General features: G+C 33.5%; 1 protein-coding gene across 3 annotated transcripts in view; it reads right to left on the minus strand.

Moving 5' to 3' along the window:
- Positions 1 to 22,800, minus strand: part of LOC132726822 (centrosomal protein of 192 kDa-like) — a 48,044-nt gene that overhangs the window by 5,865 nt on the left and 19,379 nt on the right. For all 3 annotated transcript variants that reach the window (XR_009625262.1, XM_060712198.1, XM_060712197.1), the window contains exons 18-41: positions 22,625 to 22,689; positions 21,841 to 22,035; positions 21,028 to 21,157; positions 18,752 to 18,904; positions 16,572 to 18,317; positions 15,802 to 16,062; positions 15,283 to 15,416; positions 14,956 to 15,063; positions 14,356 to 14,502; positions 13,655 to 13,798; positions 11,053 to 11,251; positions 10,453 to 10,598; positions 9,791 to 10,005; positions 8,902 to 9,048; positions 8,180 to 8,258; positions 7,800 to 7,970; positions 7,153 to 7,336; positions 6,398 to 6,602; positions 5,545 to 5,697; positions 4,888 to 4,988; positions 3,366 to 3,423; positions 1,663 to 1,728; positions 970 to 1,075; positions 190 to 459 (exon numbers count right to left, since the gene is read on the minus strand). Coding sequence is in view for 2 of the 3 variants with exons in the window: in XM_060712198.1 (XP_060568181.1) it covers positions 190 to 459; positions 970 to 1,075; positions 1,663 to 1,728; positions 3,366 to 3,423; positions 4,888 to 4,988; positions 5,545 to 5,697; positions 6,398 to 6,602; positions 7,153 to 7,336; positions 7,800 to 7,970; positions 8,180 to 8,258; positions 8,902 to 9,048; positions 9,791 to 10,005; positions 10,453 to 10,598; positions 11,053 to 11,251; positions 13,655 to 13,798; positions 14,356 to 14,502; positions 14,956 to 15,063; positions 15,283 to 15,416; positions 15,802 to 16,062; positions 16,572 to 18,317; positions 18,752 to 18,904; positions 21,028 to 21,157; positions 21,841 to 22,035; positions 22,625 to 22,689 (5,183 nt within the window). In the remaining variant the exon portion in view is untranslated. The remainder of the gene's footprint in view (positions 1 to 189; positions 460 to 969; positions 1,076 to 1,662; positions 1,729 to 3,365; positions 3,424 to 4,887; positions 4,989 to 5,544; positions 5,698 to 6,397; positions 6,603 to 7,152; positions 7,337 to 7,799; positions 7,971 to 8,179; positions 8,259 to 8,901; positions 9,049 to 9,790; positions 10,006 to 10,452; positions 10,599 to 11,052; positions 11,252 to 13,654; positions 13,799 to 14,355; positions 14,503 to 14,955; positions 15,064 to 15,282; positions 15,417 to 15,801; positions 16,063 to 16,571; positions 18,318 to 18,751; positions 18,905 to 21,027; positions 21,158 to 21,840; positions 22,036 to 22,624; positions 22,690 to 22,800) is intronic.

Consider the following 22,800-nt stretch of genomic DNA (forward strand, 5'->3'; position numbering starts at 1 on the left):
CTAAAAACAACCTCAGTGTAAAACAAGCACTGTGTGATCAATTTGAGATTTTTCAATCTACATTAAAATTACTACACATGTTCAATTTTTGCAAAATTTTAAGATATATGTGTGTATAAAGTAAGAAATACATGTATTAAAGTAAATTGAAAATAATAATATCAGAATAAATGAAAACTTATATCATACCTTTTTAAGGTATGGTGATGCAAATGATGAGAACATCCATCGGAAAGTGTCGTTTGACAAATTAGTAAGTTCAAGTGTTTCCTCGGTCATTTTACCCGCCTTCGTTGGTAAGAACTGGACAGTCGTTCTGGACACCCGTAAATTACCCAGTCTGTTGGTTCCCGATATTGAATGAGGTATATTGGTAGAAATGGGAACCAGGCTTCTGTCGTCTGGTTCAGGAACAGTGTCGTCTGCTGTATAGTCCCTTCTTATCTCAACTTTCAGACTCTGAATATATACACGCAGAAACTTACGAAACAAACATTTAAGAGAAGTATTTAAAGATAAAAAATTTATTTCTTATGGGAAATTCTTTGTAACAAGCAATCATGATATATATTTAAAAGTTGAACAAACTGATAACCTAATGACCTCTTAAAATATCAATGGTTTTTGAACTACTAATATGACATGGTCTTCTTAAGTCAAACAATAATGTAAAGTTGCAAGATATTGCATGACAGATATAGATCAGACGAGCAAATTTTCATGAAATTTTAAATCACCTCAAAGTATGACCTTGACCTATGGTAAACAAGAGTGTGTACAAGGAAACAATACATCAATACAAGACACAGTTTTTTGTATTACAACCAAATACTGCCTTTTTTTTTTTTTTTTTTACAAAATTGTAAATCTGCCACTTTCTAAATAACACATTGGATATTCAAAAGTACATAACTGGCTTAATTTAAACAAGATATAAAGTTAAACAGACCTACTAATACAACAGCTTACCTTTGTCACATCATCACAAGTTACCATTACAGTACCAGACCAAGGTAATTTCTCCAGACATTGTGATACTTGACTTGTAGGAAATATCCTTATATACATATTCTCTCTGTATACAAAAATAGAGAAGAATAACTAATGCTAGTTTCAGTTATCTGCATGTTCATACAATACAATTCATAGACACATTTTATAAACTATTCTTTAAGCTCTTTGAGATAGCATTGAGAAAGCATTGCTTTTTATATCATGGAATTGCCTTATATACTCATAATGCAAATTTAGGGTTGCAAGCCACAACCAATAATCGCTGAAGTATTTTTGTTGTATGTTATATATTATGTTGTGTTTTACCAAACTAAATTGAATAGTCATTTGATTATAAATGTATTTTACTGATATCAGCATTATAAGTTAAAAATTCTGAACAAACACCACAAACAAATGTGGTCTTTATTTTTAGTTAAAACTTATCTATTTTAGCTCATTTGCAAAACAAGTTCTTGCAATTATATTAATCACTTCCCAGTCCGCTTCCAGAAGCTAACAGGTACTGGTGTCATATGAGGAATCTTGATCGTGACCCAAGTAGGGCTCAAACCCATGATCCATGGGTTGACGGGCAGACACCTTGACCACTAGGCCACCGCTCCCCTTGATGTCTTCATATTTAGAACAAATATAAGAAAGACTAACCTTGCATTAACAGTACCATCAGCTGGGGTTACAGATAACATCTTTCCAGGCCATGCTATCTCAAACCTGAAACAGTACAAATAAACTGTTTAACAAATATTAATTCACAATTAAAATAACACGTAAAATTTAAGATGAAGTGTTGAGCCATATTGAAATGAAACAATATCCAAATTTATGACTGTCATGATAGAGGTAAATAATGCTTTTTACAAAATTTTACCCATGAAATATGGCGCTATATTAGTCAAATATACATGTACATGAAAATGGGCGAAGTCAAAACTCATATTTATTTTTTTGGGACTACTTTCTCAGATGATTTTCTAAGGCAGTCAGTAGCTTCAGCTTTCATTTAAATATCAGAAATTATCTGTTTTTCTCAAGACCGTTTAAGATGGCTGTAATAAATTTTGTATTGGACTGCATCACACAACTATAAACAGTCAATGTATTACAGTGGAGTCTTGCTAATCCGAACCCTTCTAATCCGGAATCCTTTCTTATCCGAACGAAGTTTCCAGTCCCGATTTTATTCGTTCTATTTTCAATAGTAAAAAACCTTTCGGATCCGGAACCTGTCTACTCCGAATTCTGGACGATTTTTTTCAATTTTTGTTCTTATTTTACTCTAAAATTTACCTCTCGGATCTAAACATATTTTGCCAAATGTCACACATTCATTCAAAATAACAAATAATCGCACATCTTGCAGGTGTTAACATACACCAAACTGATAAGTGTTTTTTCGCTTGATTAATGAGTGAAACGTATGATCTGCGAAGGTGTGATTATTACACTTAGCTTGCCTTGATATCTTCTATAATTGCTTAATTGATTGTTTTTCGTCTGCTTTTATAAATATTTTGATATAATGCAATAGAAATATCTTTTAATCCTTTGTATTGGATTCAATGATACGTGATTAAGTAATGAAAATTAATGGAAACTGTCAGTGGATTCGGATAGTCGCTGAATCGGATAAGAGTAAACAACAATTGACAAATGCTGGTACGAATATCTTATCATGTCTCGGCCTCCTGTTTAACATCGTAGGTTAAATTACCTTTGAGGACATGATATTTTTGCTTATTTATTTATTTTCATTTCTTTATTTTTGTATTCACATGTATTAAAATGAACGATAAGAGACTGCAAAAATAAAATATCTAAATTGCAATTTCAAATGCATTCCCGTTTTCTTTCCTTGAACTATTTTGCAAATAACATGAAAAAAACATGTAAACAAACCCTCTAATTCGGAAACCTTTCTAATCCGGAAACCTTTCTAATCTAAACTTTTCTTCTGTTCCGGACGAGTTCGGATTAGACAGGTTCCACTGTACTGTGCAAAGAACAATTGCAACTGCGTAACAAATGGAAGTTTTTGTACACATTTGTTTTTTTTTTCTTGCAGGTAAAATTAAATATAAAGGTTATTTTTCATTTATAATGAAATATGGTATATATTTTCACTTAACATGATATAATTCAATATATTTTTCTCGCCTTTCCAGCTTGTGAAAATATATGGAATTTTTATCTTGTTTCATGAAAATATATTCCATATTTCACTCAAACAAACATTATCCTCTTAGTAATTATATACAACAAGAAATTCACAACTAAAAATTTGCAACAAAATACTAAAACATAACTTGATATAAAATAGTTATACAAGGTGAGGAGAGAGTAAGACTTACTTGATATCTCTGTTATTATTGTTATGTATATAAAACTTGTCTAGTTCATCTCCTGGACCTGAAATTCAAATTAAAACATGTTTCTATATAGAATAATGTAATTACGTGGACAAAATAAAGATGAATATAAAATACTCTTGCATTCATTTTTCATCAGCAAAAACATACTTGTTTTGAATTTTCATGAAAAGAATCCCCCCCCCCCCACACACAGACAGGTCAATTTGAACTTTATACAGGGTTCCCACTATTATTTAGGAGTGAAATTCCAGGTTTTTTCAAGGATTTTTTTTAAAATTCCAGGTTTTTCAATTTGAGAATTCCAGGTTTTTTCCAGACTTCCCACCAGCCCGTAAAGGGTGGAAACATAATATGTCCCGTTTTTTAAACGGGCATATAAAAATATTGTTCATTTTACTTGCACGAATGACAAATCTTAATTGGCCTGTAAGAGTTTTGTCATTTTAATGAAAACAGTATATATTTACAATATTGAAACATGGGTCAGTCATAACAAAACTTTAATTGTAAATGAGAAACGAGGCAATGATATTAAATTTTCAGCAAAGTAATTACATATGTTTTAGCAGCACCACAAGAAAACCAACAAAGTGCTTGTGTGACTAGCATGGATCCAGACAAGCTTGGCTATCCATGCAGTCACATCAGGATCCATGAAGTTTGCTTTCAGATGTTAAAAATGTTACACAAGCTTTAGGCAGACAGTATGGATCCTTATGAGACTGTGCAGATGTGAAGGACTCATCTGGATCCATGCTTGTCACAAACACACTTTGCTGGTTTTCTCATGGGGTGGCTCATATATATTACAAAAGATGTCATTTTTTGATGCCAGTCAGATCCAAATGTATAAGGTGTAATTTGTTTTGTTGCTTTTTTTTCTATTCCTATTTCTCTGCCTCGCAACTGGCGCACTAACGCAGATGACATATTTGCTGACTCAACTGGACGACTGTGCAGTAAATTCAAGTGCTCCGGAAACACGGACGTGCTTATTATTTTTTCGTTCGTTTTTATTGTGAATTTCTAGCGAGGTTTCAAAGCCATTACGGCATTTGCCGTATAAAAAGCTGAATTTGATTTGTAAAATGTTCAAAATACCAAGATGGCTTGTTAAAACCATCCTCGGTGGAAGAAAACATCAATAATCCAAACCAGGAAATGGACGTTGCTTCGGCGGCAGCCATATTGTTCAATATCGATTACTTCCCTTAGCGGTACGGACTAAATCCCGGAATATTCCCGGACGGAGCAAATTCCCGGCGTTTTCACGACCGGGAGCCGCGATTTTGAAAATCACGGACTTTTCCCGTTTTTCCGGTAGCGTGGGAACCCTGTTTATAGACGAAGGAAATACTAATTTCTTGTATAATTAATCAAACAGATGCTAAAATCTCTTATATAAAAAGACATATAACACTCATGAATTACCATGACACTGTTTTCTTTCTGTGTTATATAAAAATTGGTAAAATAATAGAATAGATAACTGCCATTATACCTCGGCTAGAGCAGTAGAGAATTAACTGTTGAGGTTTGAGGGTCCAGCCTCCGGTGTTATCTGATTTACATGAAGAATTTGAAACATTCATACTGTCATTCCTGAAACATAAAACCAGGATATGTCTAATGGGACATAGTAATTATTGTCATCAAAATTTACACATCCTACTTGATTTGTAAATGTTAAATTCATTTGTTTTCATTCATTAAGTTGAAGCAAAACTACTGGTTCAGATTTCTTTGGCAATTTATTTCATATACTTACATTTTCTTTGTAAGAAAAGGAACTTTACAATTTAATTTTTGTTTTTCATGCAAATTTTTGCACATTTTTTGTCAAATCTCAGCAGTCAATGCATCTAACTGGCTTTCCCAGATAGACGCAATGTCTGAGATGAAATTGTAACAGAGAAATGACCTCTTGCATGAGGATCAAACCAGCTACCTATAGATTACTAGTCTGATGCTCTTCCTATTCAGCTAAGCAGGTAGATCTATTACTATAGTTACCACTGCTGACAACTAATCTATTAATATTATCCCTAAAAGCTTTAAAGCATTGTTAAACAGGACACTTGATAAACAATTTAAAATCACACAAACTTATTCCACATTTTAAGATATACAGTGGTAGAGGTAATCATTTAGACATTACTTGTCATTTAGTTGATTGTAATCAGTAAATCTGGAATGATCCGAGCTGTGTTGTGTAAACCTCATTGTCCGACTAGATATACTAGGTGTCCGTGTTACATCGTCAACAATCTTAGGTTGAGCCCCTTTAACAAGCCCAACAATCAGCTGTGATCTACAACATTTGTATATCATCATGATTAATAATAAATCTGTAGAAAATATTATAAGGCAGAGTTTTTTTTTATAACTCCCACCAACAAAAAGTCATAAAGCATTTCTAGTTTTACTGTTGAAGAAGCCATTCTTAACATATCTTGGGCGTTATTTCAGACATGAGCAGATACCAGAGTAGAATCATCAACTTTCTGTAAACTAGATGGTTGGTTCCCTCACATGGAGGAATCTAAACTCCCTACTCAGATTTGAACCTACATTAGTGCAAGACCTTAACCACTTTGTGAAGAAGACATATCTTCTGAGGTACTAATTTGATAATATATATATCCTATAATATTCTAAAATTAGGATTCTTAATACTTCTAATGGACTAACGGTTAAATCAGGTACTGAGTATAACTTAACACTATTTTACTTCATGATTTCTACCTTTAAAAATTAGTAAAACAAATACATAATAAGAATTCATGTCACAATTTTTTCATTTATTAAATATGCATTGTTTGTTACAAATTTTTAAATATCAATTTTTTTTTTATGCAGACAATATCTTAAAATTCAATCCAAGTATGTATCTAAATATTATTTTCACGAAAATAATGGTAAATCAAAATCACAGAAAAACTAATAACATCAATTTTAAATATACATACTGGTATATGACTTAAAGCAATATCAAGTATATATATATTTACCCATGAGGTTTTTCAGAATCTACTCTATCCTTGTATGCAAGACAGAGAACAGCTCCTACACCTTGTGAGTCAGCCTGGGACATGAACTCTCTCTCTGTCATACTCACAACTATCTCTAACTTCTCACGTTCATTCTCCCCAATCACAAACTCGCTCGGCTGAACAACAACTTGTCCACTCAACATACGTTCCCGACATTCTAAATCTGGGAGAAAAAATAACAACGATACTTTAATTACAAGTTGCAACAAGTGCTTATTTTAAAACAAACTAATTGTTGAGATAAGTTAAGTAATAACTAATTATCATATTCACAACATGAGAGTCCTACGTCTGATGGAGCTTTAATGTTTTATCATTATTTGAACAGCTGTTGCTTATTTTATATATAAATAAGGTACTAGTTACAATATTTACAATATATTTTCTCTTCTTATGTAACCTGTATTAGTAAAACAAGGAAGGGCACTTTAACATAAGACCAATGTAAAACTATATTATGACTCTAAGTAAAAACAAAACAAACAAAATCATGGTGTACTGGTTCAATCTCATTTACATCTCATTAAAAAAAAAACCTCACCCACATTTGAACATCATTGTAAATTTTGGTATCTTTCAATCCATTACTTTATTACTTAAGGAGTAGTGATTGCCGTAAAACTTTTGGGAAGTATTTATGGACCAAAAACAGCTAACTTGTATGCAAGAAAATAAACAAGGGGGGTGGGGGGAGGGGCATGAATGAAATATACCTTTAAATACAGCAACTCTGACTTGAGCTGGTCGCATGCCAACGTTATGTATAGCTACTTCCTTCACCTTGCCTAGTGAGAAATTCTGTATACCAACACATGGATATCCTCTAACACTAGACATTGTAGTAGCCTCTTCTGAACAACACAGGCGACTTACACCACCATATCCTGCTACCAACACCTAGTATGTATATAATCCAGCAATTAACAATCAATTATCACAGTATTACAAGAAATACAAAAGTCCTCTACCAGTTAGAACCCAAACAACATTCTTAAGGGCCATCCCACTACCAACACCTGGTACGTATATATAATCACATATACTATACCAGCATATACTTTCTATCTTTAATGAAGCAACAAAATTATTATTCACATTTTAAACAGGGACTTATATTTAAGACATGGGTACACAATAACTTAGAAGTAAATCATCACCTTAAAGAAATAACTGGTTAACTTCTTATATAATTTAATAGGAGTTAACCTGTTATAGTGCACTAAGGTAATGAAATATTAACAAAAATATTTCATAAAATCATAGTACTACGTCATACAATGACTCTATAACGTTTATAGAGAGCTGTTTCAAAACCACTGGTAAATTAACCTGTATATAAGGAAGCACAAAATAAACTTACAGAAAATTTAAGAGATTCAGGAGATGTCACTGATTTCATAACAACTTTGCCCTCCGCCATCATAGTTAAGACAGGATTATATAAGACATATACAGGGATAATCTCTTCTGCTGGCAGGAACAAGTCCAGGGACTTACTTCCTACAGTATTAGGATCTGCTGATCTGGCAATCTGTAAAACAACAGAAATAATACATTGTAATATAGTCACATTACTGAAGAAAACTTAGTAGTGGCTATTGAATATAAATTGCATCAAGAAAACAAAAATTAAAGCTAGTACTTTAAAAACTACATAAATTCTAATTTTTAAACAAAATGAATCTTATATGATTTTTAGTTGTTGTTAATGAAACCAGCAACAAGCATGAAATTACCTACCAATATATTACTAGCTTTAACCATGGCTCTCATTTTCACTGCCTCTGTACCTTTGTTGATTAATCTATATCTCTTCACACTGAAAATAGTACAATGTATTATAAATTAATCATAGAAAACAGAAACCATTTTTGATCTCCAAGTCAACCTTGGAGCTTATCTCTAAGTATGGCCTTGGTTCTTCAGAACTGGTAACAGTGTGTAAGACATTAACTCAATGTGTTAAAATTTCAAACATTCAACAAGGAATGACATCATCTTATGATGGTAAATTTTTCATTTAACCAATTTCAAATTCATCAAGGATTAACAATGTTATAGACAGCATATGGAGAAAAGAGATCATTATTTTTACCTTTTATCTTCAAGAGTGACCTTGACATTAAAGCCTTCAAGAGTGACCTTGACATTAAAGCCTTCAAGAGTGACCTTGACATTAAAGCCTTCAAGAGTAACCTTGATATCAGAGCCTTCAGGAGTGACCTTGACATTAGAGCAACAGACCTGTGTCTTGTGAGCAATACATTATCTCATTATGCTTAACATTTCTGCCGAGTAATCAATGTTTATGGTCACTTATTCAATTCCTTCACTAGCTTACAGATACGGCAGTAGAAATGTTAGATTGCTATGGTTCCATGTTAACATCCTTAACAATGTTGTCACAGAGAAGACTTTGACCATGTTCAGTTTAATAGAAAAACATGACAAATGTAACTCACCATGTTTTACCAATAGGAACCCCTCCAAAGTCAATCTTAGTTCGATCACTGAGTAATTTAGGTATTTCTCTATCTTCTGGTTTTACCTCCGCTTGGATTGCTAGCTCATACATTTGTCTGTCAGGTTCTACTAACATCAGCAACAACCTGTTTTAATGTATATAAAACAATTGATTGATTGATTTTCTTTAGACTGGGTGGTCAAGGATAACCTATGAAAGTGCAAGCACTTATTTCCAGTAGTGTCCTTACCTCAACAGACTCTAGAGACAGCTATGAGATACAAAGGAGTCCAGGAACCAGTCCCTAGCTCTTAATGAATAGATCCCTTGGTTCTTTTACATGCCCAGTGTAAAACACTGATACATGCGAGGATTACCTGGGTTTCTTAATACCAGTAAACCTCTAGGTAGGTGGGAAACACTGAGTGTCTCTGAAAAATCCCAAGGGCGTTACCCAGGATTGAACCCAGAACCTCAGGAGTGACAGTCAATGGTCTAACCAACTGAGCTATCGCGCCACCTAACAAAACACATCAAAATATATCATTATCTGAAGTGTATAATATTTTAATTTTTTTTTTAAACATTTTCAACATTTGAATAGACTTACTCCAGAATTAAGAATATTTGGGTTTTCCCCAGCTAATCCAAGGGTACAAACAAACAAACAGTAAGTTTGTTTGTACTGTGGGATTAGCATGAAAAACCAACATTTGCCGAGTTCCTAATAACATATATTTCAGCATAGTCTCATAAGGCGATATTTTCACAAGCTGCGAAAATTTCTGCAATTTTTTTTTTATATATCACAATTATTTTTTAAAATCAGATATAACTATTGATTACACAGTTTGCTTTACATCTGATAAGCAGGGTAGATAACTTACGTAGACAACGTCTTTGATGATATATCAGTAGGCATGAACTTCACACGTAGTTCAGCATCTACGCCTGGTTTCAGAATGATTGAAGTTGGTGTCACAGAGAAAGACTGTTTATGGATAGAGAATCCAAACTGTGCATCTAGTGGTAGGTTTCCAGCATTATAGATCTTAAATCCACTTTCCTGAGTTTTGTTTAGAGGACATGATAAATGTATTTCCTGAAAGTTAAGTAAAAATCTTAAAATTACATTTTGAAGCATGATGGTGTCATATTTACTTCTACATCTTTTATAATTGTAAACATTAATTTGCACTATTTGGAAACAATTCTTTTGACATGTGGGGCATCCTTGACTGAGTGATTAATGTTTTTGACTTCAAACCACTTGGCCCTCACTGCTGTATGTTTGAATCTCCCAAGGATTTTGGATTCTTTCATGTGAGGAATATATTTAGCCATTGGCATCTTATAACTGCTATTCTACATTTTTACATTAATTTAAATTCAACTTGACAAAATCTTCACTGTGACACTTTGATATTATTCAGAGAAAAGTTTGGGTTTGAAATAGTGAAAAGAATGTATGTATTATGTTAACTTTCACATGCAGTTTGCAATTACTTACATACATCCTTAATTACACTTAGACTTATTTACTTATTACCTTCAGATTAGATTGTATATGAAGTTTTCTAACACCAACAGTTGCTGTAAGGTGTAATGATGCTAGTTTAGCAAATTTACAGTTTGGTATATCCACTTCTACATCAATATCACAGCTAAATATCTCCGGGGGTTGTCTACATAAAGCTGAAATAGAAACACTGATTCAATGTTACCCCTGCTGGTAAGAAAATTCGAATCTCATGTTTTTAGGCGGAGTTTCTTTAATATTCTTATAGTTATATAATAAGTTTATAACAGGAAAATATTAGATGTATCTTTAAGAACTTGAAATTCTCATAGTTTAATCACATAGTAAGATTATTTAAGTTTAACTGTAGGTTATTGTACATTTAGGTTCTCATTGACCACCTTTTGGCTCAAAAGTCATATCTTTGGCTAATACTCTGTGAAAATTGCATGGAGATATATTATCACCACTTTGTGCTTCAAAATTTACCCTTTAAGAGCATGACTGGTGACGTGTCTGGGGTCAGTTCTCAGGAGTGAAAGCTGCTTTTGTGCCCTACATTGGTAGCTGGACCCTCATTTAACATAGACTACACACACACACACAGACTAACTACAAGTAAAACATTACCTTTGGTACATTGTTTTTCTGGTGGTCTACACCAAACCTTCACCTCATGATAGTTGTTAAATGGTTGATTAAATCCTGACAGACAAACATTCATAATGCTTCTCCCGTGACTAGATGAGGGTGCCTGCCGACCTGATATCATAGAAACATCCGATTGTCGTCCTTCCGGCTCAAACGAGAAACAATGCCAGCCTTTGTTCTGAAGGCAAAACACGTAATACTTTAACTATCTCTACCTCACAATGACATGTCTAAAATTCAATATATTGTAACAGGCCGTAATTTTGTATGCTATCTAAGAATTATGGGGCTAAATTTTGTCACCAGAAATGAATGTGTCAAGTCTAAATCAAATCCATGCATTATTTATCGAGATATAGCTCTAAAACAAGATTGCATTTGAGAAAAATGCTATGCCACCGCATGGTTCAAATTTCATAGCTGTACACCAAAGGACAAGAAAGTAGGTCACATCATCAAAATCTAGGTCACCTGATATCAAAGTTCAATTTTACAACTAAAACTGTGCACATGGTCAAAATGTCATTGCTGACATCAAAGGACAAGAAAGTAGGTCACTGTCCCCTTGGGCAAGGCATAATTTTGACCCAAGGGTTTAATTCAAAACAATTTTGATACAGGTCCACCAAACAACATTTCAAGTCAAATATCTAAGCTATAGCTTTCTCCCATTCAGAAAACATTTGTTTTATTTTCTGTTTTTACTATGTGTACATAATGAGAATCACTGCCTCCGGGCAGGGCCAATTTTGACACCAGGGGAAAATTTTGAACAACTTTGGTAGAGGACCTATAAATGATATTATATATCAAACATCAAAGCTCTATGCCTTGTACCTTCAGACAAAAATATTTTTTATTTTTTCACTATATGTACATAATGAAAATCAATGACCCCCGGGGCGGAACCAATTTTGACCCCAGGGCTATAATTTGAACAATCTTGCCAGAGGTTCACTACACAATGTTTCATGCAAAATATCTTAACTCTAGCCTTGTAAATTTAGAGAAGATGATTTTTTAAGTTTGTACTATATACATATAAGGAAAACCTATGGCCACCAGGGGGCGGGGCTAATTTTGACACAAGAGGCAAAATTTGAACAACTTTGGTAGAGGACCTATAAATGATATTATATATCAAACATCAAAGCTCTATGCCTTGTACCTTCAGACAAAAATATTTTTTATTTTTTCACTATATGTACATAATGAAAATCAATGACCCCCGGGGCGGAACCAATTTTGACCCCAGGGCTATAATTTGAACAATCTTGCCAGAGGTTCACTACACAATGTTTCATGCAAAATATCTTAACTCTAGCCTTGTAAATTTAGAGAAGATGATTTTTTAAGTTTGTACTATATACATATAAGGAAAACCTATGGCCACCAGGGGGCGGGGCTAATTTTGACACAAGAGGCAAAATTTGAATAAATTTTGTAGAGTACCATCAGATGATATAATTTAACAAATATTAAAGCTCTAAGCCTTGTACCTTCAGACAATAAGATTTTTTGATTTTTTTACTATATGTTTTTATTGAAATTCAATGACCCCCGGGGCGGGGCAATTTTTACCCCAGGTCTATAATTTTAACAATCGTGCTAGAGGTTCACTACACAATGTTTCATGCAAAATATCTAACCTCTAGCACTTGTCTAAGTTTTTACTATAAGTTTTACTATATACATATAAGGAAAACCAATGACCCCAGGGCTTAATTTGAATAATCTGGGTAGAGGTCTACCAGACAATGCCTTATGCAAAATATCTAAGCTCTAGGCCTTTTGGGTCTTTACAAGAAGGTATTTTAGTTTTTACTATATGTACATATAGTGAAAATCAATGACCCCGGGCGGGGCCGATTTTGACCCAAGGGCTATAATTTGAACAATCTTGGTAAGGGTCTACCAGAAGATGCCTTATGCAAAATATCTAAGCTCTAGGCCTTTTGGGTTTTTACAAGAAGGTATTTTAAGTTTTTACTACATGTATATGTACATAGTGAAAATCAATGACCCTCGGGGCGGGGCCAATTTTGACCCCAGGGCTATAATTTGAACAATCTTGTTAGAGGTCTTCCAGACAATGCCTTATGCAAAATATCTAAGCTCTAGGCCTTTTGGGTCTTTACAAGAAGATTTTTTAAATTTATTCTTATAATTCCTTTTGGTTGCCATGGCAACCAGATTTCTGCATGGAATGAAATTCTTTGAACAACTTTGGAAGCCCTTCACCCAAGGAACAATCCTGCCAAGTTTGGTTGAAATTGGACTAGTGGTTTTTCACAAGAAGATTTTTTAAGTTCACTATATATTCTATATAACACACACACAAACACACACACAAACACACACACACACAGGTGAATCGCTATATGCCACCGCATCGCAGATGCTGCGGTGGCATAAAAATAACAGAAGAACAAACACAATTCTGAGGAGACTAGTTCTATTTGTCACCCCTAAAAATAGACCTCATGTAAGACTACAATATTTTATTTCTTATTCAAATCTTATTATCATTTACAAGCCACATTACCAAATTTTGTATCAATGAAAATATAACCATACTTACAGACATGATAGCAAGTCTAAGAGGGACTGTAGCTAGTCCATTATTTCTGATAAATATTGTCTTTTCCCCGCAGGAGCCCCAAACCATTTCACCAAAATCAATTGAGCTTCTTTTTCCACAATCCTCTTTGGTTTTCTCTTTCACCTAAATACATTCAGAAAAAAGTGTTAAAGTGACTTGGACATTACTTTTACAATGATATATTGAGATATTTTGAAATGAATATTAAAGAGTAGAGTGTTTAAGAGGCATCATTGTCTAAAATAATTAAACAGAAGACTTTGTTAGCTACTGTTTATATCAGTTAAAAGTTCATTTACATTACAAAAGGGCATTAGCAAAGTTTGAAATCACCAGTAAAAGCTGAATGTGAGAAATTACTCAGCATTTACATGTTAAATACATATATTGTATACAAAATGTGAAAACTTTAACTATAGAATCTCATTTCTAAACAAAGAGAAAAATTATACCGTAATTTTTAATTCAGTAATGCAAATGCCATGTATTAAGAATTTAAGTACTTAATGAATCTTCCCATTATCTACTTAAAAAATTTCAAAAAACTGTATGTGCAGTGTGACTAGGCTATATACTGTTAGATAATCAACTGGACAGTTTTACAGTGATTTCCTAATCAATAATAATAATAAAATTCCAGAATTTATTTCAGGATATTCAACAGTATAATGATAACTTACACTAATCCATGGATCTTCTGCTATAGCTTGTAGTGTAACATTGACTGGTATGGCATCTTGATAAACATCATACTTCTTCACACACGAGTGTGAAAATACTTGTACATGGGCAACATATGTTCCAGCACAGTTTGGTAAAAACATAATCTGCAATAACAGTAATTTATACTGAACATGTATATAATGTTAATAAATGAAGTTATAATTGTTTCTCTCCCTTGCTACATGTACATACTAGTATTTTAGTCTATAAACACACATGGCAGTAAACATGTACAGGTAAACATATACAGTAACTTCCGTTTATTTCGATATTCAGAGGTCTGCGAAATTTATGTTGCAGATATCCAGATATCGCTATATCCGAAAAACAACCGATTTGTAAACAAGAGTCGGAACTGCAACCCCATTATAAGCTTTGTATTGTTATAAGTTATCTGTATACATACATTAAAATACAAACAGCTGACAAGGTAATGAGAAATTCAGAAAAAAAACTTAACTAATTGTAAAATAATTAACAGATATATTGACAATTTTATATATTTGATACAGTTTTTACTTATGTAATCATTCTAATTCCATAGAAGATGTATTTACATTTACTCCCTCAGTCTTCCCTGGGTTAATGATAACTTTGTTTTGTCTAAATGTGAAGGCTGAGTTGCTGGGACTGACAGGCTGACCATTTATCTCTAGTGACTTCACCTGTAAATAAACAAACATTACCGTAAGTCAGTAAGAGAAATGATTCCAAAATAAAGATAAAACAGGAGGACCATGATGACCATAGATTAACTAAGACACAGTGCTTGAAAAGACCATACATAACTCTTTGTAGCAGAGTAAGTCTTCAGATCACATTGGGACATAGCACTTTGACAATAATAAGGGCAAGATTCAGTTGAAATAATTCTTGTATCTCACCTTTAAAATACATTCCATCCATTTATCTGTTGGGTTTCTTAACATCAGAACCTCTTTTGTTGATATTCCAACACAACAGACCTCAGAGAACTCTAGCACACCAGGTACTTCCACAGGACAGAGGAAAGCAGGGGCTGTAAAACATGTACATATATACATAGTGAAATCATTATCACAACATTTCTTTTTTTTTTTTTTAAAGAACATTGCACAATATACAAATCCAGCATGATAGAGGTATGTCTCAAATGACACCTTTCATAACAATATTTTTAACGAAGATCTTCAGCACTGTTAACCTTGTACGGCCACTACTGATAATGATGATAAACCAGGCTGATCTTCATAATTATCCTGAAACTACTGTTAATTCACTTGTTATACAGGTTATTTGCACAATGAAATCCTTTGAACTAACAATCATCATTTCTATATTATAATAATGAACTCACAATCAACATTTTTAAATTTCTAAACAGCACGAGAGTATTTTATAAGTTAAGCAGGTTAAAAAGTTACCCGGTGTTCTGTCAGTAAAACGTCTAGCCAGATTATCATCAGTGGCCGATAGATTATGTTCAGACAGTTGTGACTGCATGTTACATGGTGTTGACATCAATGTTGTCTGAGAATACATACTGGTACCTGGACGACCACACAATCTGTCAAACACTGGTTCATTTTGAAAATATGGCGTAGATTGGGCAGATGCATGTCGTTCAAATGTTGAATAGTCGTTGTAGTTTGTGTTGATATCACTCAATCGTGGAAAATCTCCAGCTATAAGTTTATGTATATAAGATTCTAATTCAGTTACTATTGTAAAAAAAAATATAATCAATTAAATTTACAGAGTATTCAGAAATTTATCTTTTCTAATATTGAAAATGTATGAAAAATACATACTTTTATGTAAATACACTTTAATCATATTACTGTGAATTCACTTAATTTCATGCATGATGGGCATGTAAATTTCATGGTTTTGTCATAAAAAACATTTTTGTGGGTTCTTATATTTGTGGAGTTTTCTAAAAGGTAAACTGTAAATGTGATGCAAAATGATCTTATAGTAGACTTAAAGGAAATTTCATTGCATCTTAAATTCGTGGATTGACATATCCATGAAAATTAATGCCCCATAAACATAATGATTTTGTAGTACTTCAAAACATTATCCTGAATGGAAGGTCATCAAACACTTTATTCATTATAAACAAAAAAATTCCAACTACTAATAATATTACCTTTAGATATAAAACGGTTATTTTCATTATATAATTACTCACCTTGAGTATCAAGAGTTTCTCTTCCTTGCAAGTAGTGCCAGTCCGTGTTAGATTCTAGAGAATCACGACCAGTTTGACAGAAGTATGAATCTGAAGTTGTAGCATTTATAGTGTGAAACTTGTCCTGGTGAATAGTGCTGTTTCTAGAATAGTTACGATCCATCACTTGTACACTATAGTCCCTCCTTAGATTTTCTTTAGCAAAATCAGTCTGCATTAATGACTGTTTTGTCAACAAATGAGGAGTTTCAGACACAGCAGATTGATTATTTGGCAAGAGATTATGCTTAAAGCTTGACACAGGGTGTTGAGGTGGTATACCTGATGCATTAAAGGACTTGTTTGTTTCAGGTTGTGGAGCACTGTTTTGACGAATGTTCATATGATCTTGAGGTTCAGTCTGACCTAAAACTACAGAGGTTTGAGTCCAGCTCTCGAACTTTTCAGTCCTTCTCTTACTTGGAACCTCAGGTATTTTGAAGTTATCATCCTTATTCAAACCTTGACCTTGTGACACAGTCTGAGATTTCTTTCCATTACCATCAGTTAGTCGTATCATTGGACTTTTACTTTGTGTTGGTTGTAAATTGACAGACAGTTTGTTCTGAGCACTTGAAGGTTTGTCTGAGTTATAATTATGCACTTTATTGTCTTTTTGTAGGTCATTTAACTTGTTATCCTTATGTTTAAGAACATCAAATCCCCTTGCCTCAGCAAGTCCCACATCGTCAAGTCCCGCCACATCTTCTCTCAACTCGCCTCTATGATTTATGTGAGAGTAGTCTGATCTTTGACTGTATTCAGTACCATCTGGGATATGATGACCTGGCATATAACCATGATCAATATCTGAGCTGTCTAAACGCGACCATTCCATATCATCATCAAGTAATCGTTTATCATGTACAGGTGAATTCCCTTTACTAGTCTGTCTACCTCTGTTCTCTACAGAACTCGTATTATCTTTGTCTATTCTATAATTATCAAATTTAAAATCATCTCCGAATTTACGCGTGACCTGTGGTGTTACTCCTTTAATATTTGTAGATATTTTATCACTATCTTTATTTGTTTGTCCATCAGGGGGAGGAGTCTTTTCTCTATCATTTTGCATGAAATTATCTCCCTTTAACATCCGACTTTGACAAGTGTCCTTAGACTGTGTAGTTTGTAACTTTTCTTTCAAATTGTCAGACAGCTCTTTTTGAAACAAGCTCTGTTTACTATCAGCGAACTTAAAATTGTCTAATTTATCTAATAGACCATTAGTGTTGGGGCAAAAGTTGGATGTGTTTGGTGATGACCAAATACCGTCCCCTGTGAAGCTGTCATTGGTTGGTGTCTTTGGTGATGCAGATAAGTTACTGTCAGCAGACTGGTGCTCAGTTTCGGTTAAAGTTCGTATAGAGTTATGGACTGATCCACTCCTGAACCCAGAATCTGTACTGCTTTCTTTCTGCTTTGAAGCACTTGTTAACAAAGATGTATCAGAATTTGTAACTTTACGAAAACTTCGACTAATATCAGAACCTTTTCTTACAGGAAGCTGTGATGATTTAGACGGCGACCTACTGCTTGCTGTAGAAGGTGAAGGTATGCTTGAAGGCACTTTGGAGTTGTTATTAGTTTGTTGATGCTGAAATCCAAACTTGGACTTTGATTTTAAAGCATATTTTTTCTGGAAGTCAGATATGTTAGTATCAGCTCCCTTCAACATCATACTGATTTCACCCATACTTAACTTTGCTGAAATCAGAAAAGTGAACGAAAATTAACAACTACTGTACACACAGTATATATCTAATTTCTTTGTTAAGTTTTTCCTTATAGAATAGAAAACAAAAATCTAGACAGGTAAATATTATATGCCTTCATTTTTAAATGACTTCATTTTTTTTAACAACTCAGCCCTTTTACCCTTAAAAAAAAAAAATGATAGCAGACAGACAGCCATAAGAACCTGCAAGATGTCAACAGCACCATGTGTTCAGATAATCACGAGTTAAAATACTTCATACTAAATGCAATAACATGACAAAGTTTTCTTACAGAAACAAATTGTCTAATTTCATTGTCCCTGATAACTATTTTTTTTGTAAACTTCTGCTTAATATTAGTCAGTAACTTATGAGGAGTTTTGCCATCACACTCTCATTTTATATATGAAAATGTTGGCTTACTTGAATCATTGGTTGCTATAGGTTTGAGTCCAAAACCTTCACCAGTCAAAGCGGTGATTGACAAAGGAGATTGGGGTGTGGGCGTCTTCAAAAGAGAATCCATCTTTAGAGTTGAATCTTGATCTTGCTCGCTGTGTGAACGTATTGGAGTAACTGCATAATCAATCATTGAGAATTCATTGAGAAAAAAGATCACTATGTGAACGTACTGGAGTTACTAATTAATCAATCATTGAGATAAAAGCTTGCTATCTGAATTAACTGGAGTAACTGAATAATCAATCATTGAGATAAAAAGGATCACTATGTGAATATACTGAAGTAACTAATTAATCATTAGGATACAAGCTGGCTATGTGAACTTACTGGAGTAACTAAATAATAAATGATCAAGATTGTTTGTTTGTTTCATTCTACGCCTTTTCCCAAAAGTATTTCAGTCATATTGGCGGGTAGTTTCCTAACCATCGCTCCTGGAGAGTTACACCAGTACTAGACTACCTTCCTCCGTGCTAAACTACCAAAGCATCTCCCGGGGATTGAACCCACGCCAGAGAGGTAACTGGATTAGAAGCCATTGACTCTAACCCCTTGACCACGGAGGCGGTTAAATGATCAAAATAAAAGATTGCTATGTGAATGGACTGGGGTACCTGAAAAATCAATCATTAAACTACATCAATAGGGGGGCAATAATTACAGTCTAATAATATAGAATAAATAACTATTCATCATTGGTCAGCATGTGATGTGATCATGACATAATACTTCTACAACTATATACATAGCAAATATCTATAAAATGAACCATGAAGCTTTTTCAAATACAGTCGACATTGTATTAAGAGACCACTCAAGGGACTGCCAAAAAGTAGTCTTTTAATAAAGTGGTCTCTAAATAGAATTCTGGAAAATTCAAGACTTTTTTTTTTACAAGTCATAGATATAATAACATCTTTTTTATAAAAACAAAAACTATACAATATTATGTATGTATTACAGTTCTATAATTACATTTTTGCCTTTTTTTTAAAAAAAAAAGCCATCAATATTGTTTGTTTTTGTTTTTTAGTAAAAATTTGTGTACAAATGTGATCTACCCTCATAATACTGTCAACAGGTCAGTTTGACCATGAAACAAAGCATATTGTCTTATATTTTTAATATGTTCATACACATCTCCTGCTGAACATACTTTTGAATCATCAACCTGAGCTCCAGATAATTTTTTATGCAATGAGTTTTAAACTTCTTGATTTTTTTAACAATTAGTTTTCACACTACCCCGATTTCAAATCTAATAATTTTTTTTAGAGATCTAGTTTTGTCTTTTTTTTGTCGAAGGGTCATATTTAATGGGATACTACATGTATTTTATAAAGCATCAGATTAGCACCTACACCATCAGCAATGAAAGGCTCGGTTCTGTAATGTTTAGTCCACTACGTTTCACGATTTTATTTCAACTACAAACGATAACATTTGCTATTTACTCAGACTCAATTCCATGCACGATTTCCTCATACAATTTAGCCTTATTAGTTGTCTGTCATTTTTTCGCTTGTTCCGAAGTCATTTTCGATAAGGGAGTTCACTCTGAGCACATGACAAAACTATGCAAATGCGGTGTTGTGATACGTTATTGCTCTGACAAAATATGTCACAATAAATATTACGATCAGAAAATCCGATTTTGAAACGATTGCAATTGTTATTCATTTCGTTTTTAAACGACAATTATTTGTGACCAATGACCATGAAAAATATTTGTTTATTTGCTTGTACACATCACACAACTACTCGCTGATTACACAGGTGAGAATGCCCGTAGGGACGATTGTTTGTCACCGCCGTTTAATAGATACTTTAACACTTAATTTTGTACATTTGGGCCGACATTTAGTGGCCGCTGGCCGCGATATAAAATCGTCGTTTAATGGAACTAAATTATACAGTAAAAATCATCTGGAGGGATTTTATGCGGCCGCTTTATAAAAAAGTCGCTTAATAAAGGTGGACGCAAGTACCAACTGTATATTTAAACATGATAAAAAAAATAGTGAACGTTACTCTTATTTTTGCAATGCATTATGGCAACTTGATCCCATTGCTCTCCCATCAAATAATTCAGGATACATTGGTGTATACATGAACAATGAATAAATATGACCCTATCAAACTGGATATTCAGTCTGCTAAAATATATTATGACTGCATTATAAACTGTTAAATTCATAACCCGGTACCTAAATGGAGAACATAACAAAAGAACTTACGACTTCCATGCTGTCCGACACCAGAAGAACGCATTGACTCAAACACACTGTCTTCTTCTTGCTCTTCAATCAGGCGAGCTGGACGACCCTTTGGTTTAGGTGGACTTTTAAATGTCATACCAAAGTCAGGCTAAAATACATGAATTATATAAATTGAAGTTAACAAGTCTATGCACAACAGAAATTAAAACACTTGCGATATATAAATCTAAATCAAAATGAAAATGAAGGCTGTTTGAGAAACAGAAGATAAAATCTACTGTCAGCATAAGTGATCACAACCTTTGAGGCCTTTTTCCTTACACAGATCCTATTGATAAATAGAGGCATTCCTTAAGGCAATTTTTTTAGTTTCCAATTGAGAAGCCTAAATACCCAATCATATCAAATACCTAATGTATGAATGTTGCTGTTGACTTTTCTAAAGAAATATTTTTTGTTCAAAAGGGAAACCCTAGAAATTCCTTATACAAGAAATGGCTATCATTTTAAACTATTCTGTTACTAATTCTGAGTTAAATAGCTTTTAACTGTTACTCTAAAACTCTCAATATGTATGGCATTCACAAAATATTGAATAAAAAAGAAAATACCTGTGCTTACCCAACTGACCTCAAACCCTACTTCAAGCTATGTACTTACACAGGAAATATTCAAGATATTGGTCAATAAATGAAGATTCTATAAAACAAAAATACCAAAGTCAAATATATAAGTCAATTAATGGAGGTGCAAAGAAAAAAGGTAGGTAAATATAAGGGAAGACTACACTTACATTATACTCTCCTGAAAGTATTTGAGTTTTTAACTCACCCTTTCATCGGTATCTTCTCCGCCAAGACTCCCAAGTGCCTCTGTGCGGCCTCTCATGAAGGTGCCAACGGAGATTCGTACACAAACTTCCTCCTCCTCCTCTGGTCCCTCCAGCCAGGATGGTCTAGCTACAGTCATGATGCTACGATATGCCCAGGAATCATTTGGTGAGCCTGTATCAACCATTGCATCATCCTGAAATATCATGTATGAATGAAATATTTCTTTGCTTTACACCTACTCAATATTGGTATAGATGTTACAAACCTCTAATTGTAGATTGTTCAGTTTAGTGAATATTTAAATACTGAAATTAAACAACCAATCAAAAAGTTTATCTTAATACTGAAATTAAATAACCAATCAAAAAGTTATCTAAATACTGAAATTAAACAACCAATCAAAAAGTTTAGTGAATATCTAACTACTGAAATTAAACAACCAATCAAACTGCAGGAGTCAAGTGCTGGTTAGGTTGTTTGGTTTTTTTTCCCACTGATTTTAACATATGTTGGTCATGTCTTGGGCCTGTCGATCCAGCCGGTTATCCTTGACAAATAACCAGTAATTACCAGTTTCTTCACATATGAATGACAACTAATCCAACATGATGTCTGAAATCTGCAGTGAGAGATAAATTATCATTAGAGCCAATATATCAATTGTGCCAGAGGAATTTCTCCGGCCTTGAGGATGGATCAAGTGCTGGTAGGACAACTTATAAAGGTAGTATATTACTGTGGTTATGAGTTGAAATGTTGTGTTAGGGTAATATATTTCTCACCTGACGTATGACATGTTCTTCATTAAACTGGACTTCGTCAGCATCTAGCATAGCACAACCATCAACTGTAATAAATATATCCTCTATGACCAAACATTTAAAGTCATAGTTCAAATCTAAATATGATAATGTGTCATATCATATCATGGACATAATGTTGGAAATTTCTACTATCT

Source organism: Ruditapes philippinarum, unplaced genomic scaffold, assembly GCF_026571515.1.
Source record: "Ruditapes philippinarum isolate M1 unplaced genomic scaffold, ASM2657151v2 ctg333_1_1_1_1, whole genome shotgun sequence".
In the NCBI taxonomy this organism is placed as follows: Eukaryota; Metazoa; Mollusca; class Bivalvia; order Venerida; family Veneridae; genus Ruditapes; species Ruditapes philippinarum.